Genomic DNA, 17,208 nt, shown 5'->3' on the forward strand with positions numbered 1-17,208 from the left:
ATGAAAAGAAAAAACAGGAGCAGGGATTTGTAAAATAATACTACATCTCATTATGGTTTTTTTCCTGTCGTAGCATCTTTAAAAAAACCCCACAAACAATTCTGTCTTGTGACTAGAAGTTATAAGCCTCCAATGCCAATTTTAAAAATCGTAATCACAACGAACATTTTATAAAACATTATCTTGCTTTCGAACGCAGCTAAAAGATTTAACAAAACCGCTTTGTGTTCCAGGAGCTGTATGATTTGGATATTTAAGAGCCCTTATCTGTTTATTTAGCTTTGATTACAATTTTATCTGTTCTAAATCTTGTACTAAGATTACATCCAGCAATCTCATTTCCTGGCCCTTTAATGGAAAATATACTTAAAAAAAAAGTCACAGCTCCCATTTTTGTTTACTCTGTTCCTTAAACTAACCTTTCTGCTGGTAAATGTTAGTCAAACAAACATAAAGGGAATAATTCAACATTTTCTCAACATTTACATCAGTGTTAGTCGCCACAGAACAAATAAACACAGCTGAATATGAAGGCACTTCTTCCAGGCAGCCAGCAGGACTTCCTTCAATGTTGCTTATTCACCATCTTCAATGACAGGATGAACAGGGAAGGTGCCGGAATCAGAGGTTGACTCACAATCCAAGACAGATTTGGTGCCTTCAGTGTTGATGGGAGAACTGCTGGAAAGGGAAACCAAGCCAGAATCCTGACTACTGGGTGGTGAAAATACTGAGGAGGCAACAAATAAAGGAAAGGAGAAGTAGAGGGAGGGAAAAAGGGAACAGCAAGTTAAGTGATCTAGATCAGCAACAGTCTGCAGTCATCTTACCCCGCCAGCCTGCACACTCATCTCTAGTGAGCCCTTGGTATTTATTTATTTCCCACATTTATATACCGCCTTTCTCAGCCCGTAGGCGACTCAAGGAGGTTCACAGCCGGCAACATTTTGATGCCTCAACATTATAAAAGTCCAGTTAAAACAAATATAAAATTCAATTAAACATTTAGCATAAAGGATAAAAACCATACAAACAAATAAAAAACATAGTCATAGGCGTCTCCTTACTAAAATCGTGATCCAATAGCATCTTCAAATTGTTCCAAATTTCATATTTATCTAATTATGCTGCATTAGCAAAAGCTTGCTTGAAGAGCCAGGTTTTAACCTTTTTGTGGAATGTTAAGAGAGAGGGGTCAATCTTATATCCATGGGAAGGGCTTTCCACAGCCAGCCGAGGGGCCACCAATGAGCAGACCCTGTCTATCGTCCCCGCCAACCATATCTGCGAGGGAGGAGGGACCGAGAGAAGGGCCTCCCCAGAAGATCTTAAAGAGTCCTAGATGGTTTGCAAGGTGAGATACGTTTGGCTCGGGGATGTTGCTTCCATACCAAAATTGGTGAACGATCAAGTCCCATTATATATAAAATATTGTATCTCACATAAAATGGGGCAGTATAAATGTTTGCTTTTTGGACTTTAAATATATATTTTCAAGTGGTGTTTGTTGGATCCATGATACAGAATTCATGGATATAAAGGGCGAATTATATGAAGTCCCAAAAACGCATAACCAGTATTTCCCTTGAAGTACATTCTAGTTAATGTACCTGCGTGACTTCATACACCTGCTTGACTTCTTGGGAAAGAGGGACTGTGTAGCACAAAGGTTCCCAACCTTTGGATCTCTAGGTGTTTTTGGACTTCAGCTCCCAGAATTCCTAATAGCTGGTAAACTGGCAGGGATTTCTGAGAGTTGAAGTCCAAAACACCTGAAGTCCAAAACACCTGAACCAGACTCTAAATTCTGAGGAATGTAATTTTCATGCTATGTGGGGCCTTCTTTCTTCACCTTAGGCCTCATGTATTTTATTTGCTGTATTTGGATTTATACCCGCAACCAAGGATTTTTGCCTGTATGATATTCCTTCATGCAAGTTTCGTGAGTAAGCTATTTTTGTTACCTTATTCTGGTGTTCCTGAGTTATTATTGCCATGCATGCTTTTAGATGGGGGTGACTGTGTGCTCAGTAGTTGACACAAAAGCTTTCAGACTCTACTTGTGCCATTTTTGTGTACCTTTGCTCCTACTGCCACTGTGCGTATCTTTGGCTTTCTTCAAAGCACTTTGCTTTTATGCAATGCCTTTCTAGGGAGATTACCTAAGTATATGGCTTGGTATTGCTAAGTCAAGTGGCTGAAATCTTCTGTATATTAAATATTTGCACAATAATCCAACTCTGGAAGACCAAAGGTTGGGGGAACCACTGGTGTAGCATGTACCTTGAAAACTGATGTTTCATCCCAGTCCATAGATATGGGAATGAATGTTTTACATAGGTGGAACCTTTCCTCTTCTCCCTGCTCCCAACAGCTCAGAAGACGTATCGGAGTACTGGTTCTCAACCTCTGCCCCTCCAGATGTTTGGGATTTGGTTCTCCCAGAAATCCTACCTATTAGCAATGTTGAGTTGGGCTTCAGGAGCAGAAGCCCAAAACATCTGGATGGCTGAAGGCTGAGAACAGCTGTATTAGACCAACATTGCCCACACCACTCACCACCCCAAGCTGTTGTCCCAACTTATCTGGAGAATCCCAGGTGAAGGAAAGATGTACTTTAATACACACCTTTCTGAATGCCTATTAAAGACATGCTTGGTACTGGAATGAGCCTCCTGGCGGGGACAAGGGACAGAGCCTTCTTGGTGGGGGCCCCTTGACTGTGGAACCCCCTCCCCAGGGAGATCAGATTGGCCCCCTCAATCCTAACTTTTAGGGAACAACTTAAGACCAGGTTATTTAAGAAGGCATTTGGTAAATGACAGAAATATGGAAATATGGAAGTAGTTAAAGATATCCTTGGGATTGTGCAAGGCTTAAATGTTTTATGTATTGCATGTGACTCTTGTTTTATAATTGTATAATTGGTATGCTTTTAATCTATTGTAATTGTTGCTGTTTTGATACATGTTATTTTATACGTGTAAGGCACTGAATTTTGCCATTGATTATGTTGGGAACTGCTTTAAGTCCCCCTTGGGGTGAGAAAAGCTGTATGGAAGTGCAATTATTATTATTATTATTATTATTATTATTATTATTATTATTATTAATGTTCACTTTGGAAATAACTGTGAAAATAACCGTGACAAACATTTGCTCCCAAGAACAAAATGTTGAGCAAGTACATATAAATGCCATTTTCCTCTGCCAGCCTGGAACATGAGCAAATAGTTCTAAAGTCTACCAAAGTATTTCCAAAGTAGAAGGAAAAGCTCATGGCAAGTCTAGTTTCTATCTTCCTCAGCAATGCTTCTAGAAAACTTGGTTTGGTCACTGGAGATGCCACGCCACATGTGGTCAAGAAATAAACACGTTAATATTGGGAGTTGGCTGCAAAGGTTATGTGATAAACTGGTCTGACAAGTGGCACTGCAACACACACACAAAACAAACACATATACATGTATATATCTATGAACACAAATACGTGCTGCTTTGCCTTCTCACAAAAACAGGCTCAAGGCAGTATCAGTTTGCTATCCTTTCTCTACACAACTCTGTATTCATTGTCTCTCATTCAGGTTTTCTGCCCCTCTGAGCAAATTCAATGATCATGCAGATGTCAATTTTTTAATTTCCACAAAACTCAATTCCCTCAAGCCTGCTGAAAAAACCCTTCTTGCACACCTACAGTGACATCTGGACAACAACAGAATTACATAATACAGAGAATAATTCATTCAAAATTAGCATACAAGTTCCTCCTTCCACTGTAATATTAGCACAAGTGGAAATATAGCACAATACTACTCCCTTGGATTTGATATCTACAATTTCACTCAGAAAATATGCCCCGCTCCCCCCCAAAATATGGGCCTCTCTATGACCATGATATGCTTTCAGGCTAAGTATAAGTGTAGGGTTTGTGGTTGAGTGTGTCTAGGAATTAGGCATGGGCAATCCATGGTTCTAAATGCTTCTAAAGTACTTACAAAACTAGAGGGCGCTGGTGCTTTGTTTCTAAAGTGTTGCTAAAATTCTGATGGTGAAAATTTTAGAACTCTAACAAAATTTTCAAAATTTCATTATTACTTTAATAATGATTTTTGTGACAGAACCAATTAAGAGCTGCCATCTATAACGAAATTTTGAAAGTTTTGCTAGAGTTCTGAAATTTTCAGCACCAGAACTTTAGCAACACTTTAGAAGCAAAGCACCAGCACCCCCTAGTTTTGTAAGTATTTTAGAACATTCAGAACCATGGATTGCCCATGCCTACTAAGAATGTATCCCTACTGGGTGGATACAGGGGTACTGTGCATCATCCTACATTTTGCCTTCCACGACAATCAATCTATCCTTATCCCCAGAAAAGGCTGAGCTACCTCTTCCACCTTATCTTACTATTACTACTAGCATCACTACAATCATAGCCCGGAAAACTCACAGCAACCCAGTGATTCTGACCATGAAAGCCGTCGACAACACTACAAGCATAGTCACACTTTTTTCTAGCAAAAAGACACTCAGAGCTGTTTCTGAAGATTAGTAGAATAACAATCTCTGTCCACCATTTACAACCTAAATTTAACCTAGATTTAAGACATGACACATAAGGGATCTGGGAGAGAGACGAAGAAAAACATTATATCCATTTTGAGTCTTTTGATAGTAGGGGTGGCTGGGCATATGCATTTCCAGCAGGTGGCCTGAACCATTTCCAACCAGGTGGTAACTGTTGCATGACAAGAAGAAATGCACTAGATTAGTCTGTGCCATCACTGCCTCTCAAGAATAAGAAAAGCCACACCTAATGAACCTTCCTATGGCCTCAAAGTTAGTATTGAATGTCAGACAGTGGAAAAGTATCTGACATTTGCTTTGTAACTCCCCACACCTTCCTTCAAGTTGAGAAAGGAACAATGAATCAATTGTACATTGTGCAAAACAAAAGAAAATATCCTTGTCTGCTGTTTTTGCTACGAGACATGTTTAAATAGCACATGTAGTGACAAATTAATGTGAACACTCCAACTACTATAAAAATTAATAATTGTATGCTTAAGTCTCAGAAAGATGTTTTTATTCCATTTTTTAGATTATGTTGAGCTTTCTCTTTAAATTTCAAAGGACATGTTACTGTAAAGTATGTTAAAAAGATCACGTTTTCCCTTGACATTAAGTCTAGTTGTGTCTGACTCTGAGGTTTGGCACTCATTTCAATTTCTAAGCTGAAGAGCCGGCGTTGTCCGTAGACACCTCCAAGGTCATGTGGTTGGCATGACTGCACGGCGTGCTGTTACCTTCCTGCCAAAGGAGTACCTATTGATCTACTTACATTTGCATGTTTTTGAACTGCTAGGTTGTCAGAGGCTGGGGCTAACAGTAGGAGCTCACCCTCTTCCCCGGATTTGAACCACTGATCTTTCAGTCAGCAAGTTTAGCAGCTCAGTGGTTTAACCTGCTGCGCCACCAGGGGCTCCCAAAAACATGTTTTGGCTTATGAAATATAGTGTTCTAAGTTTCTTTGGTTCCCTGTGCCAACTTATATTGTTGTAAGTTAAAAATCGTTTAAAGATTTGCCCATTTTGTAAAGCATGTTACAGAATATGCTAACAACAACAGAAAATTGCACAAGGAACAAAAGAAACTTAGGGCAGTACATTTCAGGAAAAAAAAATCAGTGTCACAACTTGAAAAAAATCGGACAGGTCTAACTGTGACAATCAAGACAAATCTAACAATTATTCAACAGCTAAATTTCCTACTGGTCTTCACTTAAAATACATATTAAATGTAATGAGAATGAGTCAAAGAACACCCATCTTCAGAAATGCGCATGGACTCTATACGTGACTTTGTATGTCTGCAGGCATACAAGAAACCACTTTCACACTGTGTCATATAAGTGAGTGAGGCCACCAAATGTGATCTTGGTAATCTTGCCATGTTCTATGGAGGGAAATCTGAAAAGCGCTAAGGGAGTGGACTTGTAGTTGTGTGCCTTCAAGTCATTTCGGACTTGTGTCAAACTTGTGGCCCTTCAGGAGTTTTGGACTTCAGCTGACTAGGGTTTCTAGGTGTTGGAGACCCAAAACATCTGGAGGGCCACAAGTTTGACATCTCTGTCCTAAGGAAAGTATCTAAAAGCAAATCTAGCTTTTGATTCACCTGACTGTAGTCTTCCCATCTTTTCACAGATCCTCAGACTCTCTCCAGAACATGTTTTGAGTTGTTCACCATTGTATAAGGGAAACCATTTTATCATGCCATTGTATTTTATGGGTCTTGAGTAAGCATGAGGGGATCCTGGATCTATACAAGATCTCAGCTTTGTGTGTCAACCTGGGAAATTTCAACTCATATGGTAATCCTAAGGAAGTCCAGAGCTGGACCTATCATGTAGCTGGAAGACTCTTACCTTTGATTGTACATGCTGGGGATGATGGGAAGAGAGACAGATGAAGGCAACTGTTGGCATTTTAGTAATATGTCTGGCTTTGAGGACATAACTAGGTGCTTCTTCATCCCTCCACCAGTCATTGAATGGCCAAGGAGTGAGGACTTTAAATGATGCGTCCTAGAACTGTAGTGTAGTTTCACATGTGCAACTCTTGTTATACAAAGTCTGGTTGTTTTGTGCCAACCTTGGATGTTCCAATCCTAGGAGTCAAGGGCTGGATCTGCCATGTGGTAGAATGAATCACCTTTGGCAGAACCACACTGGAGATAAGTGGGAAGAGAGATGAATAAAGGCAACCACTGGAGTCTGAGTGGCCCAGACTATTAAAAGTGTTATGTTAACAGGGCTCCGGAGCCCCCAGTGGCGCAGTGGGTTAAACTGCTGAGCTGCTGAACTAATTGACCGAAAGATTGCAGCTTTGAACCCAGGGAGCGGCCTGAGCTCCCGCTGTTAGCCCCAGCTTCTGCCAACCTAGCAGTTCAAAAACATGCAAATTTGAGTAGATCTAGGTACTGCTGTGGTGGGAAGGTAACGGCACTCCATGCAGTCATGCCAGCCACATGAATTTGGAGGTGTCTACAGACAACACCGGCTCTTCAGCTTAGAAATGGAGATGAGCACCAACCCCCAGAGTCGGACACGACTGGACTGAATGTCAGAGGAAAATCTTTACCTTTACCTAACAGGGCTGCAAGTGATGAAAGAGCATGAAGGAACAAAGTGATAACAAAACGAATGAGACTCTAGAAAAAGGAAGAGCACAAGATCCAAATGAAGTATTAAATACTTTAAAAACTAATATAGTGTGAGGGATATTTGCAACACTTCCCTCTTCACTAGATACAAAATACAAAGCAAAAGGGTCCCTGACCTTGTCCACCTTTGATGAGTCAAGATCCACCCCCAGCACTCCCTTCCCACCAAGTGTGAATGTAATTAAGGAGAAGCTGCACTGGTAATTTCTCTCCTCATTAACTTCCTGATTGGTTTGAGGCTCAGATTTCTACTGGACTGCCGTTTGTCACCAAATCCAAATGGCCAATCGTTAAGACTAATGTTTGTGTAACTAACTGCCAGCAGCTGCCGCAGCTTCTTGTACAACCATAACAGTGAAAGGGTAACATTAATGCTCCTGTGTTAATTCACCATGTATTCATCAGTGAGGAAATCTATGATGTAATTAGCAAAATGCATCAGTAGGCAAGTGTGCTATGAGTCATTTGTAGAAATCTAAATCACGGGAGAGGCTTCTTGAGGTCTTAATGTGTGAACTGTCAGCACCTATTCCCTTCTGAGTGTTTAGAACTGTGCTAGACTTGGATCGTTTAAGAAGCGATGGCAGAGCAATTCACCTCCCCTTGACTTCATTGATTAAAGCAGTGGGATGGCACCCGTCACTGTAAAGCTATGGTGTTGTTGTTGTTAACTGCTGTCAAGTCAACTTCGACCTATGCTGATTCTACAAATGAGAGATCTCCAAGTTGCCCTATCATCAACAGATCTTGCAGACTCAGGGCTGTGGCCTCTTTGATCGAGTCAAACTATTTATAATGTTGTCTTCTTTTCCTATCACCTTCTACCTTCCCAAGCATTACTGTATTTTCCAGTGACAAATATCTTCTCATGTTATCTCCAAAGTATGACAGTCTCCATTCAGTCATGTTGGCTGCTAGGCTTGGTTTGCTCTAGGGACCATTTGTTTATGTCTGCGATGTCTGCAGAACTCTTCCTCAGAGCCACATTTCTTCACTCTCCATATATAGAAGATATGATGGGATCGACAATACTAATGTCATTATTCAATTAAATATCTTTGTATAGTTCCTTCAAAGCTGCCCTTCTAAGTCCAAGTTTGTTGGAAAATGCTGCTCAATTAAGCATTCTCTTTATTAGAGGAATAGGGTTTTAGGGCCCGTCCAGACAGTACCTTTATTGTGGTATCTACAGTAATAAAGGAGGGGCTGTCCAGACACAGGAAAACCCGGGTTTGTGGTGAATTAATTTGATTGTAGATTTATTCTGCGCCTTCTTGGAAGGCATGGGATAAATCCACTACTTCTGGTGTCTCCGTCATTTCTATGCGCTGGGACAGCTGCTCGAATCATGTAATGGAGGCTGGGTAAGTTTTCATTACTTTTCAAAGGGGTCTGGGGGCTTCGGGGGAGGGCCTCCAGACGTTCTCCCGGGTAATCCTAAGAGAATGTCTGGACACCCACCCCAGAAAGCGTGTGCTTTTTGGGGTATGTGTGAACAGGCCCCCAGGAAAATTCGTGTTTTTTAAACACAGATTCACCTGAGATAATGGCTTGTCTGGAACCACCCTCAGACAGTAAAGGTTTCTTACATGCTTCTACCCTATATACGCTGTCTCTAAAACTTTCCCCATTTGCTCTGTCGCCATTGTGGGGCTGTATCTCAGCAACTACATGTGACCAGAAAATCCAGCTTAATCATCCTGTTGGGAGCCACCATAGCATAATTTCTCAATAGTATAACTTAATGGCATTAGTCAAGAAGTAATGCATCCAAACTTCTGGGGGAAGGATTAACCTAGTCCAACACATCTTTCTAGAAATAGTTGTTTGAAAATAAACCCAACACAAGACAATCCAAAAGTCTGAAATACTGTTTTAACTGTATAGTTACAGGAGTGTAGAGCACCAACAAAAGCTCACGCATTCCTCCTAAACTTTCATCATGTAATACAATGACAAGAGAGCCCCCTCCCCTAATTTTTTTCTTGGGTGTATTGGTTTTTAGACCTGTTTCTGGGGTTATTTGGGGCTCTGATTCAGAAAATTCCATAGGATGGTATGCATCAGCTTTAGTTCTAAGGGTTAAGGCTAATGAAATATTTTTGGTCAATTCTAAGAGTTGAATGGATCTGTTGAATGGTAAGGCCACAGCAGCTTCACCCTTGAAATACATCAGTAGACAAGAATTCGGACTATTCAACAATGGCTTCTCTGGAAATGATGGACATCAAAATATACAAGCAAACACAAAACAAAGCCAAGAACCTTATGGAAACTACAAGTATTTAAGTCTTTGAAGATGCATAAAGAACACCTGGAATTGTAAACACTCAGTAACTGGGGTTTACATAGGACAGAATTTCCTTACATGTGAAACATTTTGCCTTTCTTCTCCACCGAAATGCATGGTCATAAATACCTTTTGTGTCTCCAAGTAGCGAGACCATTTGATCCAGGGAAGTTACTGGCGTCTTCCGTCATATGTAAACTTTCCCCTTCTCAATCTCTATAAAGAATTCTAACCTTTCCTCGCCGTCAGCCATGCTTCCTTTCTCTATCACCAAGAATTAAGTCATTACCCTACCTAATCTTGCATATGTAAATGTAAAAGAAATTTGTGCTCCCCCCCCCCCTAAATTTGTAATTGAAAGCTATTGATCTTGTTTATTTTGAGTCAGTATCAGTTCAGGGAAACAACAAGGTATGATTGGTACTTTGCTTAAAAAAAAAGTCTTATTCCTAACATTTTCATTTTCATATTTTCCCCAAATGGTTCATACTGGGAAACTCCAATTCTCAATAGTAATAGATTGAAAAATTAGAGACCTGGAGCAGGGCTCTCCAAGATCACCTGAAACACAACTCTGTGAAAACACACCTTTCTACTCAACAAGGAAATTATTTTCTCTCACTTCATAAGGAACTGTACTAAATAGGCACTGCCCCACGCCATGCAGCCACCCTTTACCATGAACTCAAATATAATGATGGGTTTCCCAAGAACATACTACTTGGTCAAGTACTTATAATACTGTTGTCTAAGTCTTAAAATGGTATAAATGTGAGTATTTTTATCTAGACGAAAGCAATTTAGCTAGTATCGTGCTGAAAAAATATACAAAGAAAAAATAATATATAGCCTCCGAAATAAAGTCATCAATGGACTGAACACCATAAAAAGAACTGACTAACTTGAATGATCTGCTGTAAGTCAATGGCCTGGAAAACGTAATAGGCTTCTACTGATGTGAGAAACCACTAGGATAGTCATGCTTGGAAGGCAAAATGTTCTTTGTGTTTACATTTAAAAACCATTAGACTCTTAATAAGAAGCAATTTTTTCAAAGCTTTAAGCTCTCAAGTGCTACAGGCCATTTATTAAAGATCTTTCACCTTCTTATTCAGGGACGTGGAGGGGGGATCTATCCTCTCAGCTTGCTCAGTATAAAGATGTAAAACTTCATTTCTACATTGTAAAAGCAATCCTATTCTTACTCACCTGGGAGTAAGTAACAATGAAGTTATCTGCTTTTGAGAGAAATGTCAGGTTGCAATGGAAGCAAAGAAAACACTGGTATAGTGCAAAGAAAATGTCTGGAAGAGGTCAAGATGATAAAAACATTTGTGGTGTGACTTTAGGAATGTGCAGTTTTATAGAGGAGCCCCATAAACAACAGACTAAACCTAATGTAGATCTACCACACAATAAAGTGTATCAGGACCAAGGGTATGTTATCCCATTCTTTCCAAAACTACTTGGGGAAGTCCCTATCAATTAAAGAAAGTTCAAAATTGACTAAACCAGGCGTGTCTATAATGATTGTCCAGACCAAGAGAGAACTATACTTACAGACAAATTACTACCCATGAACTATACAGCTAAGTGGGTAACTCAAAAATGGGAGCCTGGTGTCAAGTTTTTTCTCCTTCTTCCTTATAGAGAAACACATTTGTGTCCCGATGACATAATGTCTAGTACATAAGACATTCCACATATTGGAAAATTAAGCATTCTCTCTGACCTCTCATAATTGTTGGGTTTCATCCCTGATTGCACAAGTCTCCAGTCCTCAATGAGTAGCTAGACTAGATAGGATTAGAATGAAGGATGCCTTCTCCACATTCCTATGCATGCTTAACCCAGAAGGGGCTCCTTCTTTATTCTTCTTCTCTTGCCACTATCTCCTCCCCCCTTTGAAGATGTAGCAATGTGATCTCTGTGAGGGATGAGGTAACTTCCTCTTTAAAGGTATTTTTATTGCCGTGAGCTTGGCCATGTGGTCATTCTCCATTTTGGCCTCTTTTTTTCTTCTGCCTTTGTCTTCCCTTCAACTGAGGAGGCATTTTGTCTTTCTCCAGACAAAATGTAGCTGCATGGATACTTTTGTCATTTTTATCCTTTTACCTTCCTTAGAAGATAGCTTAGTAAGCTAGTTAGCTCCAAGACCCTTTTCTATCTAGAACGGGAATCTTTTCATTTCAATAAACATATATTTTTGGAACCTAAAGTTGTGACTCTGCAATCCTGATCCATTCTCTTGAACGGAAGCCTATCCTGGCTCACCATACATAAATTTCTGCTGGTTATGAAGTCTGCTTCTGGCACTCTGCTATATTTTCTTGTGGAATCACCCCAAGCGAGGTTTATTTTGAGCCTAATAGCTCAGATTCCCAACTAATACTGTTAGAACAATTGGGAATTTTAGATAGTATATGTCTATACTGATCCTGAGAATTAGTTTGAATTTCTTCATTTGTTCACCTATCTGACTCAGTGTATGGTTATAAATACATGATCTTTCTGTATCTAAACAACTAGGGCAGTGTTTCTCAAAAGGTGCGCTTTCAGGTATTTTGGACTAGCTCCCAGAAATCCCAGTCACCTTACCAGTTGTTAGGAATTGTGGGAGGTAAAGTCCAAAACACATGGAGGAGCAGTTTGAGAAACCCTGAACTAGACTACGTGGTCATACAAAAAACCCCACTTCTCTCTTTTCTTTTTAGTCCCTCAGCTTCATGGTGGTAAGTTCAAAATTAGGTTCACTAGAACATTTTTTGAAATCTTTTTTTTCCATTACTTAGGGTGCATCTATATGGTAGAATTGGCTTAGTGCAATGGAAATCACACTAATTCTACAGTTAGGATGTAGGCATTTCAAGTGTATGTACATCCCAAAAGCTAATAAAAGTTATTTAGTTTAGAACTTGATGCATCTTGGCTTTATTAAACGTAACCTAGGCTGGATCCAGACAGGCCTTTATCCCAGGAGAATCCATGTTTAAAGAATGTGGATTTTCCTGGGGGCCTGTCCGCACCCACCCCAGAAAGCGTGCTCTTTCTGGGGTGGCTGTCCAGATGTTCTCTTGAGACTAGCCAAGGAAAACATGTGGAGGCCCTCCCCCCCGCAAGCCCCCAGACCCCTTAGAAAAGTAATAAAAACTTACCTGTCGTTCATTACAAGCCTCGGCTGGCTCTCCTAGCACGTAAAAATGACGCGCCAGTAAAGGGGGTGGATTCCCCCCCCCCTTTCCTAGTGCGTTATTTCTATGCACCGGGAGAGCCGGCCATGGTTTGTAATGGACGGGTAAGTTTTTATTACTTTTCTAAGGGGTCTGGGGGCTTGGAGAGAGGGTATTCCCACAGTTTACCAGACTTATTTAGCCCGGCAAACTGTGGGAATACTGTCTGGACTGTAGTCTAGACACCGGAAATAGTGGATTCTATCTGAGAGAGGCTGTTTCCTAATAGATCCAGTCTGATATTTTTTTCTCTAAATGAGCTCACAGCCTAGAATATACTGCTTGCCTCTGATGTGCCAAATCACAGAATCTAGTAGCATGAAGACAGATAGACATCTTTCTGTATGTACCATTTAGGAGGAATCACTGAACACAGAATTGTTGAGGGGAAAAAAAAGCAATAATCCAAATGTTTATGTTAACATGTAGCTCTGTAAGTTCTCCACATCTACTATTTTACTGCAGAAGATCCTGCTACAGCTGACCTCCTGCTCTTCTTAGTAACACATTAAAAAGATTAAGATGTTCTAAAATGCCCTCAACTTGGCTGATTCCCTTTGGCTGACTTTCCTGCCCCATTTCTCTCTTGCCATTCAGAACGAGACAAGAGGTATGAAAAGAGGGATTTATTCAATTTGTTCCACCAGGGATTATGTTGTTCCTTCCCAGGTCATGCCTGCAGTTGTAGGCAGCCAGAAGGCTTAGTTGTTCTAAGTGACAGAATTAAACAAACAGAAAAACATTAGCAAAGACAAACTGAAAACTCTTTCCACCTCGACACACAATTCCCTGAAGTATCATCATTGTTACAAATATCATTCCAGTGTCCTTTATTTAAAAAAAAGCAAACATGACAGATTAACAAAATCAGAACATTAGTTCCATTATGTTCCATGGAGTTATTCCAGAGGTTAAACGAGTTACTGTTTTGAATTATGACTCCCAGAATTCCCAGCGAGCATAGTCACTGGCTAAACAAGCAATTTTTCTAAGATCATGATAATCCCTCCAAAAAGTAACTTTTCCAAGCTCTTACTTAGTCCCAGGCCCCAAGTCTGCTAGTATACCCCTACTCCATACATGTCGTTTCTTTTGCTCAGTGACCCCACTTTTGGGATACATCTAAGCAACAACCACACCACATGACCAGAAAAACAAAAAGCCAGGACTTAGATGTTGCATGTATATATATATGTCTGAATGCACCTTTAGATGTAATTCAGAAAGAAATTAGCTATTAGATTTTCATACTGCCTTACTATGCTAAAATTAATTTCAGAGATATTCAAAAGATTCGGTGCTTCCACTTGTGAACTCTGCTAAAGAAGACTGAATGTTAAAGGAACCTGTCTTTCATCTTTTCTAGAAAATAATACTTTTTATTATGTATATACTCAAGTATAAGCCTTGTTTTTCAGCCCTTTTTTAGGATGAAAAAGCTCTCCTCGGCTTGTTCTCGGGTGAGGGTCCTGGTGGGAAGGCGTGGGGCTGAAAGAAGGACTTCTTTCAGCCCCACAACATCCTGCCAGGACCCTCATCTCTCCACAAAGCAACCCAGCTCTCCTTCCTCTCCTCCTCTCTTGGTGCAGCGCATGCCTTCCTCTCCTCCTCTCTCAGCACTAAACATTCCCACTTTTCCTTATTCATATACACACAGCATTCCCCCCAAAATGTATAATTATAATAAACTATGGTGATTATTGTTAGGATACATAAGCACATTTACACTGTAGGTTAGAATAATGATTTAATCAGAATTGGACAGTCTTATCTTAAATTACAGTTTTACGTAAATATTCAAAAACATTTAACCTACTGATGCCCAAATTACTGCAATTTTATTGGTATCTGTTTTTATTTTGAAATTTACCAGTAGTTGCTGCATTTCCCACCCTCGGCTTATACTCAGATCAATAAGTATTCCCAGTTTTTGTGGTAAAATTAGGTGCCTTGTCTTATATTTGGGTTGGCTTATACTCGAGTACATATGGTATTTATACACTTCTCACCAAGACTCAAGGTGGGTCACAACAGTGTTAAAATGCAACATCAAAAATGTAACAATAGATACAAACATACATCCATTTAAAGCACACAGAAGAGGCCAATACCCTATGAATCTACTTCTAACAAGTATAACCATTCTTGCCCTGAAAGGGGATTTCTTTTAGCAGAGGGATTAGTGTAGCAAGTTGCCAAATATGCGGTACCTGAAAAAGTTCTCATGCAACAGAGTTCTTATAAAATAAAAGACTTCCAGCCAGGACCTGACATCCCTTATTCTCACAAAAACGAACAGAGAAGGAAAATGTAATAGAGAGTCATTTGGTGCTGATCCTTTGGGTTTTACCTTGTGGTGTTTCAGGTATCTGCATTTTACATTCATCACTCCCATCTCTGGGCATATAGGTACAAAACCAATTAAGTTTCCTTGGGTATTTGAGAAAAGGAATACCCATCATCCACCAGCACCTGTCCTAATGTATGGTTGTCACATGAGGACAACCCCTATTCCCCAAAAGCATCACTATGAATCTACAGAAAGTGGACCACAAGATATGATGGAATGTAAAATTCTACGATTACCCACTTTGACATGTGCACACTGAACCACTTGCATTTCTTATGCCAGCCACTATTTCATCCGATAACCTGTTAATTTTGTGAACTAACAGTATCCTATAACACACATGGTGCATTGTGTGTCATGTGTGTTATGGGATACTGCTTATTCATATGTGACCAGAAACCATAGACTTGTTTCTCTGTTGCTTATATCAACATTTCTACATTACTATAGTTTGCTTCCATTAGAAGGCATTCTAGAGACCTCAAAAAGTTTTGATGCGATGGTTCTAGGAAGGAATTGGTTGGTTGCATGAACCTTTACCACAGTGGTTCCCAGCCTGTGGTCCGTGGACCACCAGTGGTCTGCAAAAACGAAAATGAATTGTGCTGGAGTTATAAACCGCCTTGAGTCCCTTAGGGGAGAGAAAGGCAAAGTATAAATGAAGTAAACAAATAAGTAAGTAAATAAATAAATAGGGTTCACGACCTCACCATTACTACACCATTGTAACGAGAGCGACTAGTCTTGCGAAACCCTCTTATAGTGCCGAGGTTTATTAAGTATGGTTTTCTGTGGACGAACAGGTGGTGACTACTGGATGACATATGTTCTGTATCAGAAACTAGAGCGGATGTGGTCTTTCCAATGCAATTTTCTGAATCAGCAACCCAAATACCCAAACTGAATCTAAAGTTTACAAAAAACTGATTCATAACCCTTTTGGTACTAATGTTGGAGAGTGGTCCTTGGTTAAAGTGGCCCCTGGTCAAAAAAAACTTGGGAACCACTGCTTTACCAGGATTGTGTTTTTCCATTTGGCCACAAGGAAACTTTACTGTAAAATCTTCCATTGCCAGTAATGGGAAAGCACACTCTGTACCACTTCAGAAGCATCTCTAAAAGCTGGATTTCGGTGAGACACAATGTGCTTCTCAGTACTTTAGTACACAGGAGTTAATGCCTGATTTGTGTCTCCTCTCCTTTCTTCCAGAGAACACTGCGACAATAGAGAACATTAATAAGAGCACTGAAACATACTAAGCCAGCTCAAATAATTTAGCTTAAATAAGGACATTCATAATCATTTGTGAGACATGTTTCATTAAGAGGACATAGAATATTGTTGCCAAATTCATATGTAGTTATGTACATCAAGGGCATGAATACACTTTCCCTTAGAATTCGGGATTAACTTTTCCAAGTTACAGCTCCCTGAATCTCATTCTAGTTGGGGGATTTGGGGAACAATTCCCTCCCCCCAATTTTTTCCAAGCCTATAAATGTCACCCAACCTTCCTCCCACCACCATCAAACTAAACCGAACAAATTCTCTAAACTAGAGCATGAAGAATTAAGTATTTGACTTTTATACGACTTCCACAAGCTAGTTGTAAAGATCTTAAAAGTGTGCGTGTTTTCAAAATTGAGAACCTCTGTTTCAGTTAGGCTGGGATATTTCTGCTATACATGTTTTATTTCTGTTATGAAAGGAAGACATGTATGTGTGTGTGCATATAAACACACAGACACGTCACTCATGACCTTAGAATATAACAGCTTTAGCATTTGTATGCCTGATCTATTTCCTAAGTCTTGGGGGTTGGGGTGGAAATATAATTTATTATCGCTCATTTGGCTCAGCAACAATTGCTTTCTCAAAAAGGAAAAAGAGAATAATGTAATTGAACATAAGTGCCCTCTTTAGTGGCTAAGCCTCCAACAGCCTGAGGCGAGAGCTAGTACTGATGTAGTACAAGGCATTACAAGAGTGCTGGGTGCTATAGCTAGCAATTATCCTGGTATTTAACCAAATCTATCGCTCATCAACAAAGCGTTTAGTGCAGTAGTCGGAGCGAGACAGGCTGACATGGAGCACAGTTACTTAACTGTCCCCTGCA

General features: G+C 40.0%; 1 protein-coding gene across 3 annotated transcripts in view; it reads right to left on the reverse strand.

The window, feature by feature from the left end:
* Nucleotides 1-493: 493 nt before the first annotated feature.
* DMRT1 (doublesex and mab-3 related transcription factor 1) overlaps nucleotides 494-17,208 on the reverse strand; it is a 68,906-nt gene continuing 52,191 nt past the window's right edge. For all 3 annotated transcript variants that reach the window (XM_060762256.2, XM_060762257.2, XM_067464422.1), the window contains one exon: nucleotides 494-730. In XM_060762256.2, the coding sequence (XP_060618239.2) occupies nucleotides 576-730 (155 nt within the window). In that variant the 3' untranslated portion in view covers nucleotides 494-575. The remainder of the gene's footprint in view (nucleotides 731-17,208) is intronic.

The sequence above is a fragment of the Anolis sagrei genome, chromosome 2 (assembly GCF_037176765.1).
Source record: "Anolis sagrei isolate rAnoSag1 chromosome 2, rAnoSag1.mat, whole genome shotgun sequence".
In the NCBI taxonomy this organism is placed as follows: Eukaryota; Metazoa; Chordata; class Lepidosauria; order Squamata; family Dactyloidae; genus Anolis; species Anolis sagrei.